At 49.1% G+C, this 27,422-nt stretch overlaps 2 protein-coding genes across 3 annotated transcripts; one reads left to right on the top strand and one right to left on the bottom strand.

Annotated features, from left to right (window-relative positions):
- The first annotated feature begins 6,974 nt into the window (after positions 1–6,974).
- On the top strand, positions 6,975–11,385 carry sh2d4bb (SH2 domain containing 4Bb). The gene is made up of 8 exons (XM_076998542.1): positions 6,975–7,134; positions 7,969–8,128; positions 8,492–8,663; positions 9,191–9,326; positions 9,429–9,744; positions 9,937–10,064; positions 10,729–10,949; positions 11,293–11,385. Exons 1-8 carry the CDS (start codon positions 6,975–6,977, stop codon positions 11,383–11,385), a joined length of 1,386 nt encoding a protein of 461 aa, XP_076854657.1.
- A 3,877-nt stretch (positions 11,386–15,262) lies between these two features.
- bms1 (BMS1 ribosome biogenesis factor) lies at positions 15,263–27,164 on the bottom strand. Of its 2 annotated transcripts, none has more exons than XM_076999250.1 (23): positions 27,019–27,164; positions 26,247–26,442; positions 23,539–23,729; positions 23,329–23,408; positions 23,032–23,220; positions 22,792–22,934; positions 21,876–21,997; positions 21,581–21,774; positions 21,316–21,455; positions 20,639–21,228; positions 20,224–20,325; positions 19,981–20,135; positions 19,828–19,909; positions 19,656–19,735; positions 19,339–19,527; positions 18,927–19,115; positions 18,473–18,653; positions 17,872–17,930; positions 17,610–17,732; positions 17,349–17,496; positions 16,769–16,944; positions 16,490–16,651; positions 15,263–15,830 (listed from the first exon to the last, which is right to left on the bottom strand). In XM_076999250.1, the coding sequence occupies exons 2-23, from the start codon at positions 26,420–26,422 to the stop codon at positions 15,603–15,605; spliced, it is 3,699 nt and encodes a 1,232-aa protein (XP_076855365.1). In that variant the 5' UTR covers positions 26,423–26,442; positions 27,019–27,164; the 3' UTR covers positions 15,263–15,602. The 2 variants fall into 2 exon arrangements, with proteins under 2 accessions (XP_076855365.1, XP_076855366.1); XM_076999251.1 differs by having other exon boundaries at positions 26,247–26,439.
- Positions 27,165–27,422: the final 258 nt, after the last annotated feature.

Raw genomic sequence — 27,422 nt, 5'->3', positions numbered from 1 at the left:
GTACACATATGTATTGCCTGTACACGTATGCATCATCTGTACACATATGTATTGCCTGTACACATATGTATTGCCTGTACACGTATGCATTACTCCGCAGCCCCATTTCCAGCCTCCTCCTTATCTCCGAGCCCAACTGACCTGTGTGTAGAGGCGTTTAGGTCACCTTTGTCTTTCCTCTTGCTGCACGTCGCTGCCTTTTGTTCGATTTTCTCATTACCGCTCGCAGGAAGGGCCCAGCACGTGAGGCCAGGAAAGGCGGCCTGAGCCTGGGCAGGGGGGCGTGGTGGGGCGGGGGGCGGTTGTGGGGGGTGGAGCGGTAGACTGGAGCCGCCCTCCCGCCTCACCTACACATGATGTCCCGCATCAGCACCCTACATATGTGTTGAGGCTGAGCATCATCTAGTGGTTGAAAGGGATGATCGTGAAGATTAACTGTGACTCAATAGCAGTTCCTAGTGGAGTTAAGGGGCCATGGACTAAACCACCCCCAACACCCCACACACACACACACACACACACACTCCATGATGGAGCGCAGTCATGAAGCCGCTCCTCTACACTGCTCTCTTTGTACATGAGCGATTCCCCCTCTTCTCTCCTCCGTTTCTCACCGTCAGGGACCGTGTTGAAACAGCTCCGACAGTCGGATCTGAGCTGCGGTGCCAGAGCCCGTCTCAGCGCCGCGCACGCTCAGACAGAATAGGGAGCTGGAAAACACAGGAACCGACAACCTGTGAAAATAATTTGTCTGGTATAAAGGGAACGGAAACAATCATAGCTAAATGTTTCCTCATTACAAAACACCCCTCAGTTTCTTTCTGCATAAGCTGTAGGGATGAAACACACACACAGCATCCCGTGGCTTTAATGGCCAATTTGCCCTCAGTACAACTGGCCATAGGGAATCTCCATTCACTTGGGCTTCTGCCTTATTAAAATGTGTCATTATTAGTTTCTGGGTGATGATGGCTACTCTGCTCATTTGCTTGACAATTATGTTTCAAACAAGTCATAAGCAAACCATTTGGGCTTTGTTTATATAATCCTAGCTCCCCCAAAAGAGGAGAATAAGAAATTCAACATGACGGAGGTAGCACCCTCACCATGACGATGCATGAAATCTAAACAGAATTTGGCCGATTAATTGGACGGCGGGTTTCTGTGCACTCCACCTGCGGCTCTGCCCGAGTCCACTTAATAATGCGACAAAAGCCCACTTTTCCTTCTCTGCATTTGGGACACAGCCAAGCCAATTAAGAGGACGGGGTGTCCAACAAACCCACATCTCATTCCCTTACTCAGGGAGCCAAGTATATACACATATTAGTCACAGCCATCACTTTGACATCAGTGCTATTACCGATGCTACGGGATCCTTCCGCCATTCAGCCTGTACGGTCCAACCTAAGACCACTGGAGATATGGAGATGATCTAACCAGGTTCAAGCTCAGACGCCTCCGGCCACAGCCTGTAATACAAATGTCATCGTTGCCAGTTCTTGCAAGCGGAACCCCAGTCACTTTCCCCACGCTACCACAGGGCAGCAGGTGCCTCGCTGATATTCATACTAAAGAACCTGAACACACGCGTGTGGGGAGGGGACCCGGCCCACAAGTGCACAGACATGCATACTCTAGAAGGAAGCGGCCATGCTCCTTGAGGGAAGAGCTCACACGCCATGAGGGGAAGATAAATGACTCGCTCGTCTCCCACAGCGCTCCCTTTCCCTCACACACCGCCACCACGGTCGTCTGTCTCCTCTCCCTTCACCACTTTTGTCCATCACAAGTAATTGTATTATGGTAATGCCTTGAGTTTTCAGATACAGTTTTAATTTGGGGGGGTGTAATTACTCTTCACTGTGTCATTGTCTTGTCTCAGTAGATTTTATGCACTGCCCTTGGTCATTACCTGTACCCTTGCACCTTCAGACACCTTTTCATAATTCTCTGCACTGGAGTATGTGTGTCATCATTCCTGATCAACTGAATTTAATTGACAGACTTTGCTGCTGAGTGATATGAGCGGTGCTTAATAAAATGGCAACCCTAAGAGCACACACGTGATTCGCTTTCCTCTCAGCTCCCGAAAGAGTTTTATCTATCTGTACTTCTTAATACAGAAGCCAAAAAATGCTTCAACTGTTCTTGAAGTATCGTCATTCCGAAATTCCATTTCTTGTGATATCAAACGAATGTGATTCAACAACGCTGAAAGTTTTTGTCATTAACCACTGCCACCAAGAACTAATTCACAGGCACAGACTCCACGCTTGAGACATATTTTACTCTGACTATCATTAAATGCACACTTGTTCACAGCTCGGCATACCGCATGCAAAAATAATGGATGTGGCGTGTAACATTACATCTCTCCCTCTCTCTCTCTCTTATTTTTATATATATGTTGATCAAATGGCGCACACCCAATTTCACACACAGAGACGTTTCTGTTCTGAGGGTGTCAGAGTTTTACAGCTACAGTCAGACTCAAGATGCTGAGCACAGTTGTGGTTCTGTGGGCCCAGGAAAGCGTTCACATATCTAGACACATGGGTCTGTCTGCAGAGGTTCACTATTCACACTGTAATTACAGCCAAGTGAGCAAAAACCAAAAAAAAAAGTTCAAATAAAAATCATCAATTTGTCATTATAAGATATCCACAGCCAGCTTAGCAAATCCATGGAAGTTGCACAGGACCAGGCCAGACAGTGCACACTAGAGTGAACCTCAGTGCACACTAGAGTGAACCTCGATGCACACGTACCTCTAGAGTGAACAGTGCAGCCTCAGAGAGTAAGAACGAGCACTCTCAATCAACAGAGCCAGGGTAGCCAGCAGTGAGAGGCACGGAGAGGCCCAGGACATGTTTTACACCATTTGTATGCCAAATCGTACACCCCCATCCAATCGTACACCCTTGATGGGAATTTCCCAAAACTCTGGCTGTAACGGACTGATACGATCTGAAAACCTCCACTGAGTGGAGAAGTGAACCTGCTTCAAGTTCCACACCAGTTCCACAACCGAGTACAGAGAAAAACACATAAAGATTCATTTACCACTGCATACATCCGCAATAACAAGACTGTGCAAGACAGAACCGCGGGGAACTGGGTGCAATCGATTCAAACAAATCGACGTCAGCCCGGCCCGCAATCTGTGCTACCACCTAACCCGCTCTCGCCCTCAGCAGGAAATCCATACCGTGACCCAGATAACCTGCAACGAAAGTGGCGCACAGCCTCGACAAATTCGCACCAGAGCCCAACGGACGTCTGGTGGTGGCGAGCTGAGCGCGGCCCGTGGGCACGCAGAGAGTCTTCGCGCCGCTCACACTCCAGAATGGATGTATGGAGTATGGATCGCAGCATGAACCTCCATCATCACATCTGGCACCGCAGCAAGTAGCTCCTGTAAAGCTGATCTGCTCCTGAGGTCCCTGGCTGGGGGGGGGGGGGGGGGGGGGGGGGGGGGGTGCATGTATGATACCCCCCAGAAGGGAAGGAAGACGCTCGCGGTGATCGCGTTCCTCACGAGCACCTGGTCCAACATCATTCCTGGAGACAGCCGAGAAAGTTGTCTCCGTGCAGCCTGCAACTTTCAGAAACTTTCCAATGGGCGCATTTTCTTGAGGTTTAGCCAGCAGCGAACGTGTTTGTTGTACAACAGAACCCACAGAAACTGTTGTCGCTGCCATCGATTTAAATCTGAAATGCTTTCGAGGCTGATGCATAGACAGCATGCATTCAGCTCCGAAGAGAGAGCCACGACTGTGAAGGGATCAGCCCCAGCATGGGCATACAGAAGAGGGGAGAAATAAAACAGTAAGTAGAGCCCTAAAAAGGACCAGCACGAATGCCTCTGAAAACTGCACACATTTCTCAAGTATGGAACTCGTTTGGCACCTGAGGCTGAAAATAACTTATTCTGGAGGCAACAGGCTCCCTGCTATAGGTGTGCTCTGTACGCTGCAGTGTGTTCTGGTCTGGTCCCAGAGAGTGAGATCAAGTGTGTGTGTGTGTGTGTGTGTGTGTGTGTGTGTGTGTGTGTGTGTGTGTGTGTGTGTGTGTGTGTGTGTGTGTGTGTATGTGTCCTGCATGTGCACAAGCGAGTGCTTTGGTAACCACTGGCCTCATCCATTCTGAAAAAGACAAGGGATGTTTACTCATGGTTTTTGTTACTGGTTACATACAACCAAAGACAAGAATAAGTGCAAAGGACGAGAGGGAGAGAGGATGGAGAGAGAGAGAGAGAGAGAGAGAGAGAGAGAGAGAGAGAGAGAGAAGAGAGCAAGTCTAAGGAAGATATTTCTCCAAACCTCCTCATTCTACCAGCTCTGCTCCAGTTCCACTCTGAGCTCCACTCCACATCTCCTCAGAACAGCCCCTCCCCCCAAGGCCAAGGGGACCTCAGACTTATCTTGGCCAAGAACAGAGTATACGACCCAGACCAACCAAGAATAAGTGCATATTGTTCCTATCTCAGCATAGGACAACAGCCAAACCTTAGAAACCAATAAGACATTGATTTATAGTCCTGAATGCCAATTGCTCATATGTGCAAAAGTAGTGTGACGTGACAGGACCAGTGTGGTGCAGTGGTGGCAGATGAGAACAAGACTTCATAGACCAGAGTTTGGTCTACAAATGCTAGTGACTGGGAGGATTTGTAGCCTGACTCTGAGGTGGACCACCCCAGATGTCTGTGCTTCTCAGGAAGGCTGGCCTCAAGGAGAAAGCCTTGACTCTTGTTCAACAGTGTAAACTGGCCCCACCATTAATCCAAACCCCAGCGTACTGCCATGACTCTCTAGGGATGAGCTAAACGCGCAGTGACGCATACACACTTACGAAATGACGAAAACACGCTAGCAAGCTCCCGTAGATGAAGTTCATTAAACTCCAGCTGCCTCGAGAGATGATACGCTTAAAATAATACGAGTAATAGCAACGCTGTCGTCGAGGTGCGGGGGAGGGGGGGGCGAGATGTGCTGATGTCTGCTGCTATTGAGTAAAGTAACACTAATAGGCAAGTAATGGACTTTCGGAGCACAACAGCACAAATGGGTTTTCAGAGCACATCAGGGTGTGCAGTTATCGAGGAGCGAGGAGAGGAACGAGCTTTCATGTCCAGTGGGTGGAGCCCGAGGGGCATCTATGTCAAACCTCTGGCTTATTACTTGGCATTATTCTATCCAGGCTTCAGTGGCTGTCACGTTCAAGGGCATCCAGCCGAAAAAACATCAACCTCTGAAGCAGCATCAAAGTGAATGGAAGAAGCATCATTTCTGGTCATCAGTGCCCGTGTGCGATAGCAGCGCTAGGAGGTGCTTGAGCGAAAAGAAACTCCGATGCGGCGTGCGGTGGGAGACAGAACGAGATAATTCGTCTTGATCTCTGTTTAAATTCGCCCACCATGAATTAACACTGTTATTGTAAACACTGTAGGCTTCAAAAAGCCTTGACAGGCCTTTGTTTTTGATTAATTACATTTGATAATGAGTCTCACTGTTAGACATGATTATTACATCAATGGGATAATTAGTGTTTACTTTGAAGTTGCATTATGAATTACGCAACGTAGCACGCGAAATACGCCGCTTTGACACCCGTGTCAGCAGAAGGAAAAATACAGACACTAAAAAGGTCAGTATATTAAATTTATTTCTTGGGCGTTTCATATTTGAAAGCTCTCTCCCTCCTCCCTCTGGCTGGAAGTGACAGGGATGAAGCAGCACCATTGGGGGGTGAGTAATTACCAGGTCATGGTGTCTCTATGCATAGAAATCAGGAGGGGGGGGGGGAGAGCAAGACAAAAGCTCAGGGAGGGGACCCGATCCAGGATAAGAGCCCAGCGCAGACCCGCGGTGCCGCCCGCCTGCTGTGGAAGTGGGTGGTGCAGTTGTAGCTAAGAATAAGCATGTTTGGGTTAAGTGCATGTAATCCCATAATTAGATACCAATTAATACAGGACAATGAAGACAACAATTAGAAGGCAGTTAAAGGTGATTAGGAGTGTATGGAGCATTAAAACGTAATGAGACGATGGGGAATTGGTGTCGTCGGGGCTCAAGGATTACCTGGCGACCAGGAGAAAAGGTGGGGGGGGGGGGGGGGGGGGGGGTAAACACCATCTGCTATAGTTCTGGAGGAACATGAGAAGCAGAGATGAAGTTTCATGACGGACAGGAGTGAACACGTGGGTGGGCTCAGATGATATACACCGACACATGCATACACACATGCATACATACACACATGCATACGTACACACATACATGTCCCGTGATACTTTGAAGCAAACACCTTTGACTGCTTCACTCTTAAGCTGAGCACATTGTATACATACAGAAACCTTCAGACCTGTGACAGCGTGCACAAGTATGGACACACATTTCAGCATTTCATTTCAGGAAAGGGCTTTATTTAGGACTGTCATACACAGACACTGGTGTCATACACACCTGTCTGTAGTGTCACTGCAGGAGACAGAAAGAGGCGGAGTGACAGAAGAGGGGAGGGGGAGGGGGAGAGAGAGGGAGGGAGGGAGAGAGAGAGAGAGAGAGAGAGAGAGAGAGAGAGAGAGAGAGAGCAGGAGAGTAGGGGTGAAATTAAAACCTTTAAAGCTAAACAATGAAGCCAAACCACCATCACAGGAACTAAGAAAGTGGCAACACAATATCTCCAGGCAAGATGGCGATGAAGACAGATGCCCAGGAACCCTAACGCAGGCAAAAAGAACAAGAATGAGAAGACAATCACCCATAGGTAGCCATGCAGCTCTCTCCCCCTTTACACTAAACACACCCTGGTCTTTTATGGCCGTCTGAAGACCTTAGTCTTCCTCACCCAGTGAAACTACACAAAGAGAGACAGAGAACCAGGCTGTGGAACCCAGCAGGGAGAAGAACCAGAAGAGGCCAAGTCCCTCCGGGGGGGGCGTTTAACTCCGGCCAGCCGCCAGGGTGATGGAGCACATTCTCCGAGATCTGTACATTGAGCAGGACCTGCTGAACGAGCTGAGTGAGGATCAGAGGCAGATACTCTTCTACAAGATCCGGGAGGAGCAGGTGCGAAGATGGCGTGAACATGAGCGAACAGGACCCGGTCCAGCAGTGAGGTCAAAGAGTGAGTGACACCTGCACCTGCCACACACGCACACACGCACACACACACACACACACACACACACACACACACACACACACACACACACACACACACACACACACACACACACACACACACACACACACACACACACACACTCTATCTCTCTATCTCTCTCTCTCTCTCTCTCTCACACACACACACACACACACACACACACACACTCTATCTCTCTCTCTCTCTCACACACACACACACACACACACTCTATCTCTCTCTCTCTCTCTCTCTCTCTCTCTCTCTCACACACACACACACACACACACACAGGGCCACAAAAGTCTCCACTGCACTGTTACTCTGAAATGGCACATGGATGTGTTAGTTTGAGAGATCTATTATTACAGCTATAAATATTAATATGAAAATATGGAGGTAAATTATTGTTTCCTACTGTGAACTCATGTCTTAAAAGAAATGAAAATTTGAGCCTAGAATGTTTGGCATTTATTTCACAATATTACTACACATCGAAGATCTCACTTGTTGTAAGTGGAATGATAATTAGGATGTAGTTTGTATCTTTTCTGACAATCAGAGCCATCAGAGTCATCTACACCTATCTGTCTCCCTGCCACCGCCTCAGTGTGATGTCTCCCTGGTGTGACGCTTCATACTTTTGCAGTGCTGGCATTTCCTCTGAAAGTCACCGTGTTCTGCTGCAGTCTGCAGTACCAGTTGAATAATCTCTTGTAACAGCGCGGCGTCTCTTCTCTGTTTATCGCCCGTGGAGGGGAGCTGATCTCTGCGCCAGCTCTCATCAACGTGTCCACGTTTGCTGTCTGGGGCCAGGTGGGCGCGGAGCTGTTCGGTGGCTGCTGGGCCAGGATGGGGAGGTGTGGGTGTGGGTGATGGGGGAGGCCCCTGGAGACAAGACCTACGCCGAGATATCGGAGCAGCTGATGGAGCAGAGAGCCAGGAAGCAAGCCCAGCAGGAGGCCCGGGACCTCCGGTGAGAGAGCCGGCCGACGGGGCGGAGAACCGCGGGGAAGGGAGGGATGACGGAGGAGGGAACGGGTCGGAGCATGAGGAGAGAGCGGGGGAGGGAGTGAGGAGTGAGGTAACAGCAAAGAGTTGTGGGAAAAAGGCAAGAGGGAGTGGGAGAGACGAAAATTGGTGAGCAGAAATGAGGAGGGGGGGGGGGGTGTGAGGACTGACAGACGTGAGTCACCTAAAAGTGACGGGGAGAGGAAAGCAGAAAGAGAAAAAGACAGGAAAAAAGCAACAGAAATAGAGAGAGAGAGAGGATGAAAGGAATCTTGATAAAGATAGAAGGTGGTGAGCGTGTCATTCATCTCCTGCTGTATCTTCTGAGGCGTGCGAAGGAAGCCGAAATTGAAAAGAAGTTTCGGGATGCCATGGCGAAGGAGAAAGCTCGCTTTGTGGCGGAGAAATGGAGGGAGGAGTTGGACGACAGAAAGGCCGCCAAGCAGCTGCAGCAGGAGGAAGAGGAGGAAGAGGAGGGTCGCATACACGAGGCGCTGAAGGTGAGGGCGCCATGACGACAGAACAAACAGTCCGACAGTCCGTCAGCCGCTGGTACATACACACTGATACAACACATCACTGACCAGAATAAAGCCCAGTTCACCACGGACACCTTCCCCAATCCTATTAGTTCGGTTCGACAGGCGCAGCCCCTGAGATCAAGTAGTGTCAGAATCCTTAAATTTCTGCTTCACTCAAGCCTTTAATTACAACGGGCAATGTCGACGGAGTTTAATTAGCCGTAATTACTATGCGTTTTAACCTCGTAAGGTTGAATAATTTAAGAGTTGGCACTGTGTGGAATGTAGATAGTGATCTCTGAAAGATGAGGCCAACGTTTGGCGGCCTGGTCTTTGACGGGTGGGGTTAAAAGCACAAAGTCAAGGATAACGACACCGTCCACCACAAGAATCACTCCGACCCCACCCTTGATGAAACGGAAAACAGGAACAGAATCGAAGGAATTCTTGTGCAGGTCCAGAAAGCTGATGAGCTAATGACGGCCCTCCCCTCCTTTGTTACCCAGATATGTGAGGAAGAGGAGAGGCAGAGAGGTGAGGAAGAAATCCGACGGACAGAGGAGAGGCGCGCGAAGGAGCTGTACATCTCCCTGAAGCAGGAAGAAAGGAGAGAGAGGGATGACAAGGAATGGCAGGAGCAACGTGAGGGAGCAGGGGGGGGGGGGGGGGTGGGGAGGCGGCTAGGTGGGGGGGGCGGGGCTTCTAAAGACGGCCCACTCCCATTCTCACGTCTGTGTCCCGCAGTGCGGCGCTCCAAAGCGGCTGACGAGGAGATGGCGCGCAGGGCGAGGCGGGCGCGGGACGAGTACCAGCGCCAGTCGTGGCGCGACGTCGAGGAGGGCCCGGTGACCGGCCTCAGCGGAACGTTCCGGAAGATGCACCTGAGCGGCTCAGGCCAGAGTGGCCAGCACAGCGGGGTCCACGAGCGGTCCACCACCCCCAGCGAGGCCGGCCAATCGCAGGCGGCCGTAGGGGGTGCCGTCGCTTCTGCCCCTGCACTTTACTGCCACAGGCACCATCACAGATACAGTGTTCCAGCGACGCAATCAGTAACCCAGGGGTAAAGCCAAAAACGCCATGTTCCCACCCTCTGTGTTACCGCCCTGGTCATCACTACTGTAATACCGTAGTAGTATCACGTGTCTAGCGCTAGCCGAGCTTACATAGAATGGAAACACCTACAGAAATACCCACGATACTCCATTGGATCAGACTGAACAGTCATGTCCGTCTACTCCGTTCTGCTCGCCAGCTTGGTGCGGATCCCGCCGTCCAGACCCGCCTCTCGTGATGCCGTTGTGCGATGGTTCAAGGAGGAGCAGAGACCCCGCAGAGCCGGCTATGAGAGGAGCAGTAACTCCATCGCTCCCTGGTTCCACGGTAAGGAGCACCACATGGATGTTCCTCGATTGCCAGGAGAACTTAAAAGTCCCATATTCTTTACAACGAGCTTCAAAGTGGCTGTTGCAGGTTGCTAAGTGAGACATTACGGGTGAGTGTAACAGACATTACAGATGATTGTAACAGACATTACAGATAAGTGTAACAGGCTGCTAGTTCAGTGGTTCTGGTAGTGGTTTTAGAGAGTGGTATTGATTGGACTGAAGGATAGTGATAACAGTCTCAGTAAAGGATGAAGGGAACAGGCGATGGAGAGGGGGAGTAGGGGAGGGAGAGAAAGAGAGAGAGAGAGAGAGTGAGAGAGCAAAGTGAAGCTTAACAACTCACAAGCCAGGCTCGGTTGATAGGGTCAGTGTGTGCCACACCTGATCGGGGCGATGATAAGACTAACAAACATCTAAGTGACGACGTTCCGCTGTGGCAACGTCACACGGGCTCCAGGGTCGTGGTGGTACCATCTGTGCTCCCAACACGCTCGGCTCGACCACCACACGCCGTCTCACTCTCTCCCCAGCGCCCCGCCACCGCCATCTCTCCTCTGTCTCGGACGGCTCCTCTTCAATCTAGACGTGTCTTGCTCTTTCGTTCTCCATTTCACGCCCGCTCCGTCGCCCATCCCCTGTCCCCCGCGTGCCCCCCCCAGGGATGATCTCCCGCCAGGAGGCAGAAGCCCTGCTGATCGACGCCCGCGAAGGCTGCTTCCTGGTGAGAGTGAGCGAGCGGATCTGGGGATACACCCTGTCCTATCGCACGGCCTCCGGCTTCAAGCACTTCCTCATCGACGCCTCGGGTGACTGCTACAGTTTCCTCGGCGCCGACCAGATCCGCCACGCCACCTTGGCCGACCTCGTCGACTTCCACAAGGTCAGCCGTTACCCCCGCCCCCTTCCTCGCCCCCCCCCCCCCCCCCCCCCCCCCCCTCTCTCTCTATCCCAATCTAACATTTCTCCAAGCTGAAATGTAGCCATGGCACACACACACGCATGCGTCCCGGGCACGTTAGTGAAAACAGGTGCGCCTCGTGCCCGGGGGAACCCTCCCGGGGTGACGGTCACAAACCTCAAGGGGAAGTGGGCGGGGCGGGCATGGCGTACGCAAGCCCCGCCCTTCCGTCTGTGCCGCTCACAGAGGGAATTGATTTCCGCCGCTAAACGGTAGAGTCTGGCTGTGGCTGATGCGCCTGCCTGTTGGTGTGTCTTGTCCCCAGGAGGAGGTGATAACTACATCTGGAGGCGAGCTGCTGAAGAACTCCTGTAGGCTGAGGTGCTCTACTCATGACTACAGGGGGCTTTTCCAGTGAGAAACCCCCCCCCCCCCTCACCACCCCCTCCAGGCACTACCTCAGCCAAACCCTCACAGCGTAGTAGAGTCACATCAGAGTGCCGCCCTTTATTTCACTATCGTGTCCCTGTGGCCCAAGGTCACACCTGGTGCTTGCAGGATGCCTCGGCCTTCAATGGGAGTTAATACAACCGATTCTATTTTTTTTTCCCCTGCCCTAATTGGTTTGGTTGTTGGCTGGGATCAGAAAGCAAGTCTGGCTGCCTCACGCTTTGATTGAACCCAGCAGGATTAGAGCAGAATGGCGTGTGCGCTAGTCTGAGCCTCAATGACGCCCACTACACTGAGCCCGAACCAGGACCTGCACAAAAGCTTTGCTCCGCCATTCAGGAGGGTTCCGCCTGTCTGACCACTCACGACGGCCATCCACCTGCCTGCTCCTACCTCGCCACACACACACACACACACACACACGCGCAAACGGGAGGCTCAGGTTGCTGGGAAGCGCATCGCTGACCTTGCTAAGCTGTGTATTGTTTGAGAAGAAGCAGCTATTTCAGCCACTGGCTCAACACACACATACACACACACACACACAGCTTGCAGGGAGGGGGGTTGTTGGACGGAGAGAACACAATGAAAAGGTGGAGAAAGAGGGCAGAGCAGTTTCACTTTACCGCTATAGTTCCAGTCAAGATAACGGGAGCTTCCGATTGGTATCAGCTGTGGATAGGAGCTGTGTGCGGGTGTGTGTCTGGGGGTCAGGGCTGGGTGGAAATGAAAGTAGATGCATATCTGGGTTCACTACACACCACTAATGTCATTGACATTCAACCTGCCGTCACAAAGCATTCATCAACATGCCAAAAGGTTGTAGTCCCCGTCCCCCACATGAAACATTTGGTCTTTACCTATTTGTTACACCATTTCATTTCAAAAGTAATACTAATTAATCTACAGAAACTACTGGCCACCGAAAGCGAATAATTCCACATACATACCAATAAAGGGGATCCATGCTAATTACCAGAGTTGCAGAGCAACGGCCAACCTGGGTGTTTGTAAAGCCCCTGCTCACATTAATTAGAGGGAGCTTATTCTGTTCCCAGTACCAGAGTGTATTCACCTGCATGAAAGGCACTGCACAGAGAACAGTCATTTCCACTGACCTGAGACCAGCGTGTGACGCGGGGCCTGCAGGCATCAGTCTTAAGAGACAGATCAAGGGCTAGGCCAGGCAGGACATCCTCTCTGAGTCCTGACAAGAGGAGACAAAGTTCTGCAGACGCCTAATTAAAAGTGTTAATTATGCTCAGTCTGACAGATGCTACATATCTAAAGTGTAGCGCGCCCGCTCACACATCCCCTAGCAATGTTTCATGAAAACAAATGTCAAAAGGCTTGGTATTAATTGGGGAAGAGGTCAGAGGTGAAAATGCCCCCATCACCTTCACCCACACATAGAGACTTCAGCTTTTATTAAGAATGAACTGATTCTTGTTTCAGTGTTTTCAGTACAATAAAGTTAAAGAACCCATGAAAAACGTCTGCTTGAAGAAGCCTCCAGGTTGACGTCAGAGGGTCTATATAGGCCAGAATCATCAACAAGGTGCATGAGTTAACATTGAGAAAGAGCACCGACTTGGGATGTTTAACACATGGCTAAACTTGGCTGGAAATCACCTGAGCATAAGAAGTCCTTCGGATCAGTGTTCTCTCCACAGTTGAAAAGAAAGGTGGAGGTCTTCGGCTGCCAAGGTTTTGTTTTGTGTGAACCACACCCTGCCTCTACAAGACGTAACCCAACATCAGAGCAGCGTGGTGGGAGCCGCAGGGTTCAGGGCCGTACTGCTGCATTCTCGCACGGGCGGCTTCATACCGCCCAGGCCAGCAAATTCCAGCATATATCAGTGAACACTTGAAGAATGAGGCAATTTCTTGAATGCCGAAGAGGAACCCAAATATATCCAGCAAAAGGAGCAACCCGCAGAACACTCGAGGAAAGTACGCAGAGAACGGTTTGAAAAAAAAAAAAAGCAACAGAGGGTTTTTGAAAATCAAAGGCAAATCCCTTATCCAAATATTTGGAATCAAACATTTGCCTGGAACATTCACAAAGAAGCTGTAACCAATGTAATTCTTTCATAAGCCACTAGAAGCCATGGAATGAAGACTAAAGACACGTTGATAAGCTTTTGTTGAGTAGTGAGTTACACACTGAATCAGTAGGTAATAAAAACTAGAAGAACTAGCAAAAATAATGATCATGGAATGTAGACACACAAAATGCAAAGTATAATAGATTACACCACTAATTAGCTAGTTACAAAACTCTTTACGTAGCTCTTTTACACACACACACACACACACACTGTTCTTATTGCATTAGTCACACTCTCTGCCCTGAGGGTGTCACACTTCCCCACTTAGACAGCATTGGCTGTGAGGCATCAGTTCCTAAATAGGGGTTTACAGGAAGGGGGAGGGATCATTTATCATGTAAATATATGTAAATCTTTGCATAAATAGTATTTACCAGTGCCTTTAGAAATGTACATTAACAAAACAGCCAACAAGTACCTACTCTGGCCATGGCCATGTCAGTGATGCAAGAGGCAAATAAAGCTTGATATGCTACTTCAACCTCCAGTACGGTCCATCGACCGACCTGAGTGGAACTTGTTCATTGCGATTTATGTCCTGACGAGATGTGCTGGTCAGATAGGCAGGTGTCCAGCTTAACCAGGCTGAGGTTTGGCTAGTTTCGCTCTATTCCCTGTGCGGCTCATTGGATTTGAAATGGATCAGTGAATACAGCGTTAAAGAACACAATGTAATCTTTATTTCAAGATGTTTAACATCCACACTGGGCCAAATATATATGAATCACAGCCTCTTTATGTACAATTCCTCCATCTCGGTAGAACAAAAGTACTTTGACAATTATCCTCAGTAGAAATCGTATTTAGTACTTATCCAATTATCGACTGCCTGAAGTTTGTAACATAACCGTCACATTACCAGCAAAGGCGAGCAAGTTCAAACCTGAACTCTTCATACCGTGCCAGAATCTTCCACTGCTGTGCACCGTAAGCGGCTCAGACTCCACACGCCATGCCTCTGGCCCAAGATAATCCTCCATGTCCCTTAAACGTCCATGGAACTTTCTGAAACTGGCCTTCCTCTTCTGAAGGCGTTCTAGTGGTTCGCGTACCACGGTGCACGTGCTGATCTCACTGGTGTGTTCATGTCTTTTTGGGTAGTCCTCAAAACATCAAAGCCAGAATCCTGGACAGCATCCTGCCTGCCGGCTGGTTTGCTATTGCTAAACATAATCGGTGCCTTTCTGCTTTTTAATCTACCAAAGAGCTGATGTGAGCGTGTCTGATGTTTTGGCCCCGTCTGATTGGGTTGGACTCACTGAGGCAGAAGACACAGATAGAACATCTTAAACTCACTGCAGTCAACGCCGATGTAAATATTCAGGGGTTTAACCTACACACACCTATATATGATCTGGAAAAAAACTAAAGACTAAATCCTGACCTTAATTTTACATTGCATTCTTTATTGAACTGGGTCAGATATCTATATGTCCAAAGGGAAATAGACTTTCCAAAGCATGCACTTGTTTACTTTAAACACTTTATACGTTCTAGAGAGCATCCAGACCACCCAGGACAGTTTTGAGTCAATAGTCAACGGATGCAATTTTTTTTTCAGCAATGTGATTAGTAAAGTGATTAGTAATGACTAGTCATGTAGAAACTCCAATGTCTCCTCTAACAAACAAATAATTTATCTTCAAGAAGCCATTAACATCGGAAATGGTCTCGTGCATACCAATGCACAGTCTTCTTTCAAAGCTCCAAAAACATGATACAAAAAAAAAGGAATTTTGTTTTTTTATTTTTTAAATTCAACATTATAAAGCACTTGCGTTTATTGTATCAAACAGAACAGTGGGAAATACGAAGTCTCTCCCTTCGTCCACAGTTGGGACTGACCACACACCTTAGGCCTCAGCGTGTGTTTATATCGAGGGGCTATTTTTAAAACGACACACAAAACCCGGCTTCAAGTCTCACGTGACAGTGCAGAGTCCCACAGCAGGACGGCGGCAGGCCGGCCAGCTGTTACGAGGGTCCAGTCAGTGAGAGTAGAGCGGCCCGGGAAGCGCTGGGCTCCAAGCCAGAGCCACACGGCACCGGCTCCGGCACTGAGCTCCGTGTGGGCTCAGTCGTCGTTGGACTTGCCCTTCAGGCTGGACTTGAGCCTTTTCTTCTCCTTCTGCCCCATAGCGCGATACACCTTCTTCATCTCCTCCTTCTGCCGCTTCTGTCTCTCCGCTTCCTGTTTCTCCTTCTGCTTCAGGAAGGCCCTGTGCTTGGCGTGCTGCTCTTCCTGGGCCTTCTTGTTCTTCTGAGCGTAGACTGTGCTCAGGGCACTGAGCAATGCTGCCACCTGGTGGAGAGCGAAAACGTTACGCAAGAACGCAGAACGTTTCCTATGGAGCGTGAAACGTCACACAAAACCCAAAGAAATAAAGACAGAAGTGGTTAAACCGGGTCTTTAAGTTTTAACTCAAACCATCATGATAGAAAGGCGCGGTACACACTCCCGAAGTCAATTAAGACGCGTCTGTAAAAATGCCACTGCCCTGCCGCTTTCGATGAAACTGCAAACATATTGGAAATGTAGCTACAAACTCTCTAGGGGTTGCTGACATTTAAACACCTGTCAGAAACTTTCCTGCAGGATGTTGGGTAGGCATCTGTGCGGCTACAAAAAAGAAACAATTAAAAGAACTGCCAGGAGGAACTGAATAATATTTTGACATCTCGCAATTTAAATGGCACTTAAGCATTAGGGAGGAAAAAAAAAAAACTAGAACAAAAGAAAAAAAATGTATTCCTCAGGTGAACCTGCGCACCTCCCGTTTAAGAGCAGGGACTGGTGCGAGCGATTTTCAGGGCGAGCGCTTGAGGAACAGGCAGCAGAATCTGCCAGGGAGACAGATCACGGAGACTACGAGATGTGGATTAACGTTAGCCTGAAGGCGGGGTTTAGACGACGGCCGGGATAGGCGTGACGGGCCGGTGCTCGGGACGGCAGGCGCTCACCTTCCTCTCGTGGGGCTCGCGGATCACGGCGGGCCTGCGGAGGTCGCGGGGCGTGGGCCCGCGGCCGGCCCTCAGCTTGGGCTTGCTCTTGAAGGGCAGCGCTTTCTGAAGCTTCTTGGGGATGTGGAGCGGGTTGAAGTGGCGCTTCTGCCTCAGAACCGGCTACGGGTGACAAACACAGCAGATGAGACGTTTTGTCACGATCGGACATTCGAAGGCGGGGCCCTATTTGCAGTCAGAAACACTCGTTCTCTAGGAAAGTGTGGAGTTTCTGCAGACCTTGTAGAGAGAGTCCTGGTTGGGTTTGTTCCGGATTCCCAGGTCGTGTTTGAGCTGACCCACTGTTCTCATCCCGGCCCACGTGTCCTTCTGCCCAGAGGGCATCAGCAGAGATGTCACTGGGTGATACAGCTGAGGAACCGAGACAGGGTACCAGGAGCGCAGGAATACAATATCTACACACACACACACACCAACACAGACACGGAGACAGTCAAGTACAGACCTGCAGTAAATACATAAAGCTGTAACTGTGTGCTGATGTGCAGTTTTCTATGTGCTGTGTGAGGTGCAGGGTGGCTTCACAAGCGGTAATAATTCCCCATTACTTTATGCTGAATGGCTCTTCTGGGAGCCATTACTTCCACAAGCTTTTCCGGGTGACTTTGGAAGACAAATACCAGTCCTTACAGCACCCCGAGACTTTGACACAGTTATATGCGGCACCAAACAAGAATGTGGAAGAAAAAAAAAACCCTTTGGTGAAAACTATCAGAGGCAAGACAAAGCACATAACACCCCCGCACCCGACCAACGGAACACAGACCCGAGTGATCGATCCCAGAGCAGTCCAACTCACCGCTCCTGAGGAGGCGGTCCTCGAACGTGGCGCGGAAGGCACCAGGCGGGGCACGCAGGGCCTTCTTTACCTGACCTTTGATCCCGCTGACCGTGCGGATGGAGGCGCCCTCGAACTTGGCGACCTCCAGCACCGTGTTAAACATTCCCTGAGAGACACAGGAAGTGGGAGGAGTCAGAAACACAGTCAGCGTCACCGTTTTCACAACCAGCTGACGAGCTGCTGCAGGAGGAACCATCGGGCCCCCACCGGACCGCCCACCTGGATGAAGCAGGTGTTCTTGAAAATCTTATAGGGGTAGCCAATCAGCTTCAGCTTCTTCACCACGGTCACGGATTTGTCCAGGTCCAGGACGACTCCGGTTGCTGCGATGCGGAAATTCGCCTGAGGGGAGTGTAGCGAGATGGATCCCGAGGGGAAAAACACAGGGGGAGGTTATCAAACGAGAATTCTGGACTGACCCTGTAGCTGTTACCGCCGCGTTATTTCTGTGACTTCCCCGACTCGGTTTGAAAGCTCCTACCTGAGCACCTGCTACACTCTGTACAGCCAGAAAGCCGGTCCCCTGGGGTGTGATGGGTCCTGGGAGAAAGGGGGCGTATCAGAGGAGAATTGAGGATAAGAAACAGAATGAGAGACAGGGCGATCACGCAAACGTTGCTCTCACACAGCAGAAAGTAGTGGCACGAATCAGATTTATTTTATTTTTATCAAGACGGAGTTTTCAGCATTCCAGCATCCAGGCACGCTGGAGTCCACTGGAGCGGTCACGTGAGGTGTGAGGTTATCGCTCGTGTTAATCCGCAGTGGCGGCCGGCTGCCACGCCGTAAACAAATCCTCACGAGAGCGAGGAGGGGAGAGAGAGAGAGAGACGGGATCTTAACAACGGGCCTCTGCAGCGCCACGGAGGACACTTCAGTCGACTCGCAACGTTTACGAGGTCCGTTACCTCACTGTGGCCACAGTGAAATCCTCCATCTTGCCTTCCTGCCAGTGTGTGATGATGATTATAATAAATGTCAAGTAAGACTCGCTTAGATGTAGTCAAAAGCCATAAATACCTGCGTCACAAAATAACTATGACCTGGGAAAGACTTGGGTGCACCTGCAGTGTGAGACTCACCCCAGATGGAGGCACCACAGTGCATGTGCTCGGGGGTGTATTTGAGGAGGCGGTGGCGGCCATTGTGGTCTTCGATGTGGTACAGGGGGATGGTCTGGAAACGCCTCCAGCCCAGCGAGAGGACCAGCGGGTCACGGGTCTTCAGGATCCGATGGTACCAGCGGTGCTTCTTCAAACGCATCTGTGGACGAGAGGCAGGAACAGAAGTGAGGGAGGAGAGGGAGGAGTGGAGCGGGGGAGGGGAGGTTCTGTTCAGTACAGACCACAATGTACAGTCAAGTTTTGATCTGTTAGCAAAGCTCATTTTGCTTCGCAGGAAGTCTTAGCTGTAAATATATATGCTGATGCTCCCCATAAAGAACCCTCATCCACAAGCGGTGCAAAAATGCAAAAATAAACTGCATAATGACAGAAGGTGAACGTGTGCAGACGTGTGCAGTCAGACGGAGTTTACCTGTAGATAGCCTATATTGCCCTCGCTGGCTCCCAAACCACCGAGGATGATGGGATAGTGGGGGTCAAAGTTGGTGACGAACTCGCACGGAAGCGCGTGGATCTCCAGGCGCACGTACATGCCGGGTCTAAAGCCCTCGTACTGGACCCGAACCTCGTCATCCATGCCCTCAAACTCGGCCCTGTTCAGCTGCAGGGAAAAACGACGAGAGCCCCTAACGGTCAGCTGTGTTGACCAACATGGGCCCAGAATCAAGCAGATGTTAGAGCTACCATTTAACTACTGTTTACTGCATTCTCCACCAGGGGGCGCTGTGGAACAAGTAACGACTGCTTCCTTAAGACCTGCCGTGAGACCGGAGATGAGAGACCCAAGAGTCAGTCATTTTAATTTTTGCATTGTGACCTCTGACCTCAGCCTGTTTCTGCATCTCCTCCTTGAGGTCATCGAAGTACGTGGCGTCTCCGTCGTCGTACTGCGCGTTGAACCTCTCCTTCAGCCTCCTCTTCTTCTCCAGACGCTTATTTTTCTGTGCTTCTTCGTCGTCCATCTTCACCAAGGGAGCCTCCTCTTCCTCATTTTCTGCATCGTCATCTTCCCCCTGCTCGTGATAAACGAACACATACATTTACCCCTTCAACAGAAGATGTGATTCAGAGCCAAGCCAGCTACACGTGTACAACGTGGAATATGGTTTCATTTGGGAAATATGCACCAATCATAACACACCTCGGCCTGCTCTCCCTGGCTGGGCTTCGCTCTGTGAACCTCTCCGGTCTCCAAGTCCTCAAAGTCTCCGTAAAGCTCGTCTGGAATGCCAAGAGGAAATGAGAAAAACACTCAGGAAATAGTCAGTCAACCTGACGTACGATAAATAAAGGAATGAACAAATATCCGGCACCATCTTCCTTCAGCAACGTGGCGGCGTCCTGGTCTCCCTCCCATTTCCCGGTGACGAAGCAGTCCCGTATGGAGGCCAGCATCTGAAACCACAGCACCGTCACCTACACGTGCCTCCACCCTTATGAGTTACAGCACGGGGGGGGGCTCTCACCTCCTCCTGGTCCCAGTCGTGACTGGCGTCAGGCTGGAAGCGGGAGAGGTCGGCAGCGTCCGCCCTGACCCTCTGACTCTTCTCCGGCCGGCTAACGCGAAACAGGCCGCCCAGCTCCTCCTCTTCCTCCTCGTCCCCTCCCTCTTCCTGCGTCACTGACCAATGAAGAAAAGACGGGGCGGTGACTCCCCCTGGAGGCGCCGCGGGGTAAATCGCCCACTCGCTCTGGCCCCGCCCACTCACCCGTGCCGTAGACGAGCTTGCGCAGGTTGGGGGCCGCACGCTGCCGTCTCAGGAACGCGTCCGCCGCCTTCTGACCCAGACTCTCCTTCCAGCGCAGTGCTCCTGAGGGAGTCCACAACAGGCCCGTTACAAAACAGCACCTACGGGGGACTCTAGCCCACAACAGGCCCAAAGACAAACAGCACCGGCGCTAACTTTATGAGCACATGCATCAGATTGAGCAATAGCGCTGGATGGGAATCAATAAAAGTATTAGCATCACGCTACGTCTGGGACTCTTGAATCTGTTGCTGCTGTCTGAAAATGAAAAGCACTCGTCCGGTGAGATTAAGTGACTCGGCGAACAGGAGAGACTGAGAGAGGCTTTAGCACAACGCACTAAATAAAAAGAAACAGAAGGAGAATGACGGAGCACCTGCAGTGTCCGATCCCAGCTCCTCGTCTTCATCCTCCTCCTCCTCCTCCTCAGCACAAGTCAGCTTCGTCTTCACCGTATCTTCCCCTGGCAGTGCAGCATTCGATTGCTCATCCATCTCCGAATCACCTTCTTCCTCCTCCTCCTCCTCCTCCTCATCTTCGTCATCTGTATCCTCTTCAGAGCAGTGTCCGGAGTCTGGAGGCATGGTGCTACCTTTCCTATTGTTCTCTTCCTCCATTCCCTGCTCTTCATCATCATCATCTTCTCTCTCCTCATCCTCATCCATCTCCTCTTCTTCACTCTCCCCCTCACTCTTCTCCAGCTCGTCCCCGCTGTCTGCAAACGCCGGCATCTCCACCACCTCCTGCCCCCCCCCCCCAATCTCTCCCAGTTTCTGCCTTTTCAAGGGAGGTGCTGCCTCCTTCGCTGCTTTCCTCTCCTCCTTTCCCACCTCCTCATCCTCCCCTTCATCACTCTCCTCTTCATCGCTTCCCTCACTCTCCTCTTCCTCCGTGAACACAGCTCTCCTCCTTTCTCGCCGAGTCTCAGGGTCCCACGCTCGTCTCTCCGTGGCTCCCTGCTTCTCGCTGCGGGAGACGCGAGTAAAAACATCAAACGTTAACGCGCCGTCGAAGACGAACCCGGAGGAGACGCCCGGGCCCGGCGGACCTCACCTGCTCTCCTGCACCTCCTCTGGCGCCAGCGCGGCGGTTCCTGTAAACAGCGAGACTTTGCTGGCGGCCATCTTGGCGTCCATGGTGGTGTGCGTTCCCATGAGGGACTGCACCAGCTCCGTGGTGGGACGCATCTCCTCCTGCCACAGGGAGTCACACCCGCCTCAGGTTAAGCTTCCAACACCACCTGGCTACTCTTACGCCACCTTCGCGGGATATAGACCCGCGGGCCCTGTGGAGAGGGCGGGAATGACGGTGGCCTGACCTGTTGCTGTTTGACGTGGCCACCAGGCATGTCGATGTACACCGCGTCCTTATCGTACACCAGGCCTCCCACACCGGCCATGGGGGCGTACAGCAGCCTCTCCTTCTCGTTCAAAGCCCTCTTCTTCTGCGCCTCCGGCAGCGGGCACGGGTCTGGGAGGAAGCTGAGGTCTTCTACAGTGAAGTCCCCTACGCCTGCGGAGGGGACACGCAATATATATGACGCAGCCCTTATCCACCGGCTTACTGAGAAACAATCCACGTGGCTCGTGCGGATTATCGATCTATAATCTTACCTGGGATGTGAATCTGGCTTTTGTTCTTCAAAAATGTCCCACGCAGGTAGCCGTAGAGAGAGACGGTTCTGTCGCATTTAGGATCCAATCTAATAGACTCGGGATCGGTCAAGTCTTCCATTCTGAGAACACAGTGGGGATCATCAGAAAACAGCAAAAGCTTTAATCGCCGTTTGAACGTTTAATGTGACTTTACACTTCAGATGTGCTCAGCAGCAGGGCTACTCTGACGGAGACGTAACACCGTTAAGTCACACTGTGCATCCACAAATAGCCCCGTCATAAAATATGGACCACTGATGACACTGAGGAGAAAAGAGAGTTGATGCTAAACTACAGTGGAGTAGATGCTACAATGTCCCATCCAGCTTTTACTTAAACTGTGCTCAAAGTCGTTACCGTGGCTACTCGCCTAATCCAACTTTCTCAAAGACACATACTGAACTATGACCTTACATGTCGGAGACAAAATGTCATGAAACACAACGGGAACCTCGACATCGAAGTAACAGTCTAGTAAACAGGCCAACACACAGCTATTACTGTTACTGTTCAAATGTTTACAGGTGAATTTAATTAACAATTTAAGAACACGCCTGTAAAAGGCAGAGAAACAAATTCATCCTGTTTTTTGTTTTTACCATCGGAGTCTGTAGTTTATATACTGTGTGCACTCAAACACGAGCCTTTGACAGGTTACGCTGTTACCAGAGAATGCCAAAGTGGCTGGCTGACACACTGCATTGTGGGAGCTCTTCACAGCTAAAGTTCATACAGGCCTCACTGGGAGGAAATTCATGAATATTTTGAGGGCTAGTAATGAGATTTGATACTCTAAATACTCAAACTGTACAGAATGACAGTGACTGTCCCTTTAAAGGAATGTGCTTGTTTGTGGTGTTTTTTATATACTCACCGATCAGCTATGACATATGGGTGAGAAGTTTGCCACACCAGGGGCCTGAACTTCATGACTGAAATAAATCGCCCTAGGTTCCTCACTTCCTGCGTCTGGTATTCTCCGTACACCATTCCAGACAGGTAGAACAACTTGGCTCCCTTTGAAGCAAAACAAACACAATGCGTGTTATTTACAAGGACGCGATCTGATGGCTTAACCCTAACGGCTGTGCTTTTGACAGAGCTCTGGGATTACCTGGTAGACTTCGGTCCAGAAGCGATGTTTAAGGCGTTTTTTGGTCTTATTAAGTGACTTATTGTTTTTAAAGGAATCCAAATGTGTAAGCACTCCCATGATACGAGGGAAGCCGTGGACCTGACAGATGTTGAGGAACTCAAAGGTCTCCATCTCAAAGCCAAAGCTGGCATCAATCAGCATCAGGACCTGGTGAACAGAAGATGTCACAGAAGTCCTACAATGCAGCAGCTGATGGTCTATGCTGTGAGATAATGTATGTTTTTTAAGGGGGGGGGTTTCACAGGACACACTCACGAGGTCAGCAACTTTTGCTAAATCTATCATGGTGTTGATGTCATTGTTGCACTCGATGAAGGTCAAACGCCTCTTCTTCCCTGAGGATGAGTGAAAGAGCAGATTCATTTACAATTCAGCACTGAGACTCAAGTTACATGCATTATTCATGGCTCATAAACATTTTTTTTTGAGTATCAATGTTTTATAGAGGATAATTCAATTACCCACCAGACACAATAGTCACAGGCCCACAGATGTCTGTAAGCTTTTGTCGTGTGTAGTTTTTGATCAGGCAACGAATCAGGGTGCTCTTTCCCACTTTCGGAGGCCCCATTACAACCACGACGATAGGCGGAGGCTCCAGGGGGGTGCGGTCTACCAGAGGGATATGGTGTTTCTTCGCTTTTATATCCTGAGTCCTGAGAAAGAAAGAAACAACATGAAACCAGCTTAAATTATAACCAAGACCTGTATTCTAATTCAGTTACTAAATACAAACAACCAATGCTAAACGAAATCTAATGGGAAAGGAATTAGAAGGTCAATTCTCTCTCAGCTCTTTGATCTACATTCCACCTCAACGCACCGTCTCTTAAATCAGTTTGTTTTAAATGGTTTTATAATTTTATACATTTCCATTACCATTAATGGAACCAATGAAATGAACCATTTCTAGTTTGTCTAGCTTCAACAAAATCAGAAAACCTTTAACTCTCAGTTTTATTGCACTTCTGTAATAACAGTGAACGGAAATAAACCCAATTGACCACACAATGCAATCTGGGCGTACGTAGCGTAGTCCGTATGCAAGGCGCAATTGTTTGTTGTTTTGGTTGAGTTCTCAAGCAAATGATATTTAAACTACTCAATGGATAGACAAAGGATAGACTACCAGTTTTCATTAAGACTGCGTGTGCATATTGGGTGAACCATGTAGGACATTTTTATAAATCATCCCACCACTCCAGAGTAAAAGTGCTTGGCGTGGTGGCTCGGAACATTATTTCACCAGCCATGCGCGGCTACATCAGCAGTTCATGCACAGTTATCAAAGCTGATTCATGAGGAGCAAAGACGAGGCAGGAAGGCAAGGCCATCGGAGGCCGGCGCAGCGGAATAAATCACTCGGAGACCGAGCCAAAGTAAACAATTCAGCAGGCCTCCAAGACCACGGCAGCACACGACCACGGAAGCCTTTTCAAAACAAGAAGAAAAGCTGTTGAACAGGCCGAGAACTCCGTTCAGGGTGTACGAATGCGCGTGTGAAAGGTCACCACAGCAGCCAAATATCCCAGCATTCCCTGAGGGGGTTAACACAAGATGCAAACCACTGGAAAGTCGATGAGCAAACGGACTACGGCTTGACTTGAAGCGCCCAAAAGATGCATAGGTGAAGTCTTTTGGACAAATGATACATTTTAGCCTGTACAAAAACAATGGCAAGAGGAACATCAATCAAAAGATCCTCTGTGAATCCTGGAGGCTCGTGGCAGCAGAATGCCTCCATAATTGTGGAGATCATCAGCTCAGATCCATCCAAACTCCCCACAGCTCAACGGGTTAAGCCTGTTGCAGGGTAATGACCTCAACGCACTTGGAAAGCAACTTTTCGTTTGTCACAGGTAACAAAGTGAACTGCTCATCGCCTAACCTGAGCACACAAGTAACTTAATGAAGATGAGCCTAAGACAAGAATTGAAATATAATATTGAATAGAGCAGCATGTGAGTCAGACCTCAGATGCCTTTTATCTAAAAAAAAAAAAACAAAACATGCCTTTCGTCATTACTTTAAATTCGTCAAATTCTGATGGACCCATGAAAGGGAGAGTGTGAAAGGCTGTTGGTGTTTTCTGTATGGTTCACAGTTTGCCTCAATTGACAATTCAATCCATTAATATGGCAACACACTCTAGACTTCTTTCAAATTCAAATGAATTGCCCCTGAGCAAGGCCCCTAACCCTCAATTGCTCACTTGTATAAAAATGAGATTAAAATGTAAGTCGCTCTGGATAAGGGCGTCTGCCAAAATGCCATAAATGTAAATGTAAATGACAAATATTCTTATTAAGAATTAATAAGATACTTATTAATCCTTGTTAACATTAAAACAAGGATGCAGGATGCACATTGGTTGACGTTAGGTGGGAGGGGCTCTTGAGGGTGAACGGGGAGAGAAGGGAACACAGTTCAGTTTGATTTGTTCTGAACTGAAAATTCAAAGCAGCAGAGATCAACACACATTCATGAAGTCACCAAGTGGCATCTTGAAAACCTCAACAATTTCTGGCCTTTGTCTCAGCCACACGCACGCTGTTCACAGGAAACCATTTATCGAAAATTTTAATATTGAATTTGAATTCATTTTATGAACAAAATAAATAGTACTTAAAGCAATTTGCCTCTTCAAACATCACTTCCTCCTAAAACTACGCCCTGACAAAACGTCAGACTCTCTTATCTGGTTGATAGGAGTGCCTCGTTGGCATTGAACATTCGATTTCAGGGTTGCAACTGCATTTTTATTTTGGTCAGGCTGGAGCGGAACGGTGATGAAGGCAAACAGGAGACAGTTCCACCTTTTTAAATGTGTTGGGAATCGTACCGTTAAGACAATGAAAATGCAGTGGCAAAAGGGCAAAAACACGTTTTGAATTTGAATTTGAATCATACCTTAAATCAGGCACACTCACATGGGAAAAGTTATTGTAAATTCACTGTTTAACTAGCAGCGTCAAGTGTGCATTTGAGCAAAGGGCAGAACGCACTGCTACACTTTAGCCTCACATTCATTTCAAATGCAAATGCTGGGTCAGAGGCCCAAACAAAACACGCGTCACTGTGCGACTACATGCCGCTTTGTTACTAGGCGACTGTTCAGAGTCGGCCACACTCACTAAGTCCCTGGGACGGCGTGGTCTTGAGGGGGCACTGACCTGTGGAAGGTCCTGGCCATACGCACGGCCGAACGCACGGCGAAGGCTCGCGGGTTCCTCTTGCGCTCGTCCAGCTCTGGTCCGACGCCCTGCTCCCCCTGCTTCCTCCTCTTCTTCTTCTGGGCCTTGGGCCCGCTCTGCTTATTCTGGTGGCGTTTCTGCTCCTTGCCCTCCATCCTCACACCTCAGGGATCTACTGTCACAACACGAGAGGGGTTTGTTTCCTCTCTCTCTCTCTCACACACATACTCACACACACTCACTCACTCTCACTCTCTCTCTCTCTCTCTCTCTCTCTCTCTCTCTCACAAAGGTTTTATAATGTCTAACAGAAACTACTCTTATTTTAGAAGCTTTATAAATGCTTTTCTTTCTTGACTGACAACTTAGTAAAATATCATATGGAATTTATGAGGACAGCCTTGAAATCCTTTTTATATATCTGTTGAATAAGAAATGCAACTGTGTTTCTGACCTAATGACCAAATTCAAATAATGGTCATATTCTCTGGTTATACCATAGTACAAAAACAACCATACGTCAATCAAATAACAAAGGTTAAAGGTACTTAGCTAGCTACATTTCTTACTGCCGCATTTGCCGCTAGTTTTTAACATTCTTCACATAAACAGCAGAAATGTACCATCTAGTCATCGAGTCATACAGTGAGATGTGGAATCAATTTATCCCACTATTGTAGACACCCATGTAAAGCAGTTCTAAATTAACAAATAAAATAACAAACACACAAAGAACGAAGGCTTAACTTACCAGTGCTGACGTGTATAAATCAACTGATTATTAAATAAAATGTATCTTTCAGTTCAACGTAAAGGTTCGTGTTATCATGCCATATTCCCAAAGCGTGAACACCAGTAGTGTGTTTCACGTGTGCAACACTTCCGGATACGGGCGGAACTGCTTACGTTGTTCATTTTTTGCCGTGCTAAACGAAGTTTGTTAAACCAAAGGTTCCGGGCCTTAATAGTAACACAAGTAATAAGAAATACAAATTCATCTGATTAACACTTTATTTGAAATAAAGTAATTTACAAAATGATGTACTTCTACAGTATAATGAAATAAATAATTCAACTATAAATAAAGGACAAATGCATATTGAAACAAGAATCAATAGAATCTTGCAGTGTGAGATAAATTATGAACTACTTTTC

Source organism: Brachyhypopomus gauderio, chromosome 3, assembly GCF_052324685.1.
Source record: "Brachyhypopomus gauderio isolate BG-103 chromosome 3, BGAUD_0.2, whole genome shotgun sequence".
NCBI classification, from domain to species: domain Eukaryota; kingdom Metazoa; phylum Chordata; class Actinopteri; order Gymnotiformes; family Hypopomidae; genus Brachyhypopomus; species Brachyhypopomus gauderio.
The sequence above is the reverse complement of the archived record's forward strand: the minus strand, read 5'-3'. Positions and strand labels throughout refer to the sequence as shown.

Bases quoted from the DNA above. Each gene is read 5' to 3' on its own strand.
- bms1 (XM_076999250.1), bottom strand. From the start codon at position 26,422: ATGGAGGGCAAGGAGCAGAAACGCCACCAGAATAAGCAGAGCGGGCCC. The intron at 21,229-21,315 runs GTGAGGTCCGCC...CGTCTCCCGCAG, and splicing joins GAGGAGGTGCAGGAGAGCAG to CGAGAAGCAGGGAGCCACGG. The intron at 17,733-17,871 runs GTAGGAGCTTTC...CACTCCCCTCAG, and splicing joins AGAGTGTAGCAGGTGCTCAG to GCGAATTTCCGCATCGCAGC.
- sh2d4bb (XM_076998542.1), top strand. From the start codon at position 6,975: ATGGAGCACATTCTCCGAGATCTGTACATTGAGCAGGACCTGCTGAAC. The intron at 8,129-8,491 runs GTGAGAGAGCCG...GTATCTTCTGAG, and splicing joins CAGGAGGCCCGGGACCTCCG to GCGTGCGAAGGAAGCCGAAA. The intron at 10,065-10,728 runs GTAAGGAGCACC...TGCCCCCCCCAG, and splicing joins CATCGCTCCCTGGTTCCACG to GGATGATCTCCCGCCAGGAG.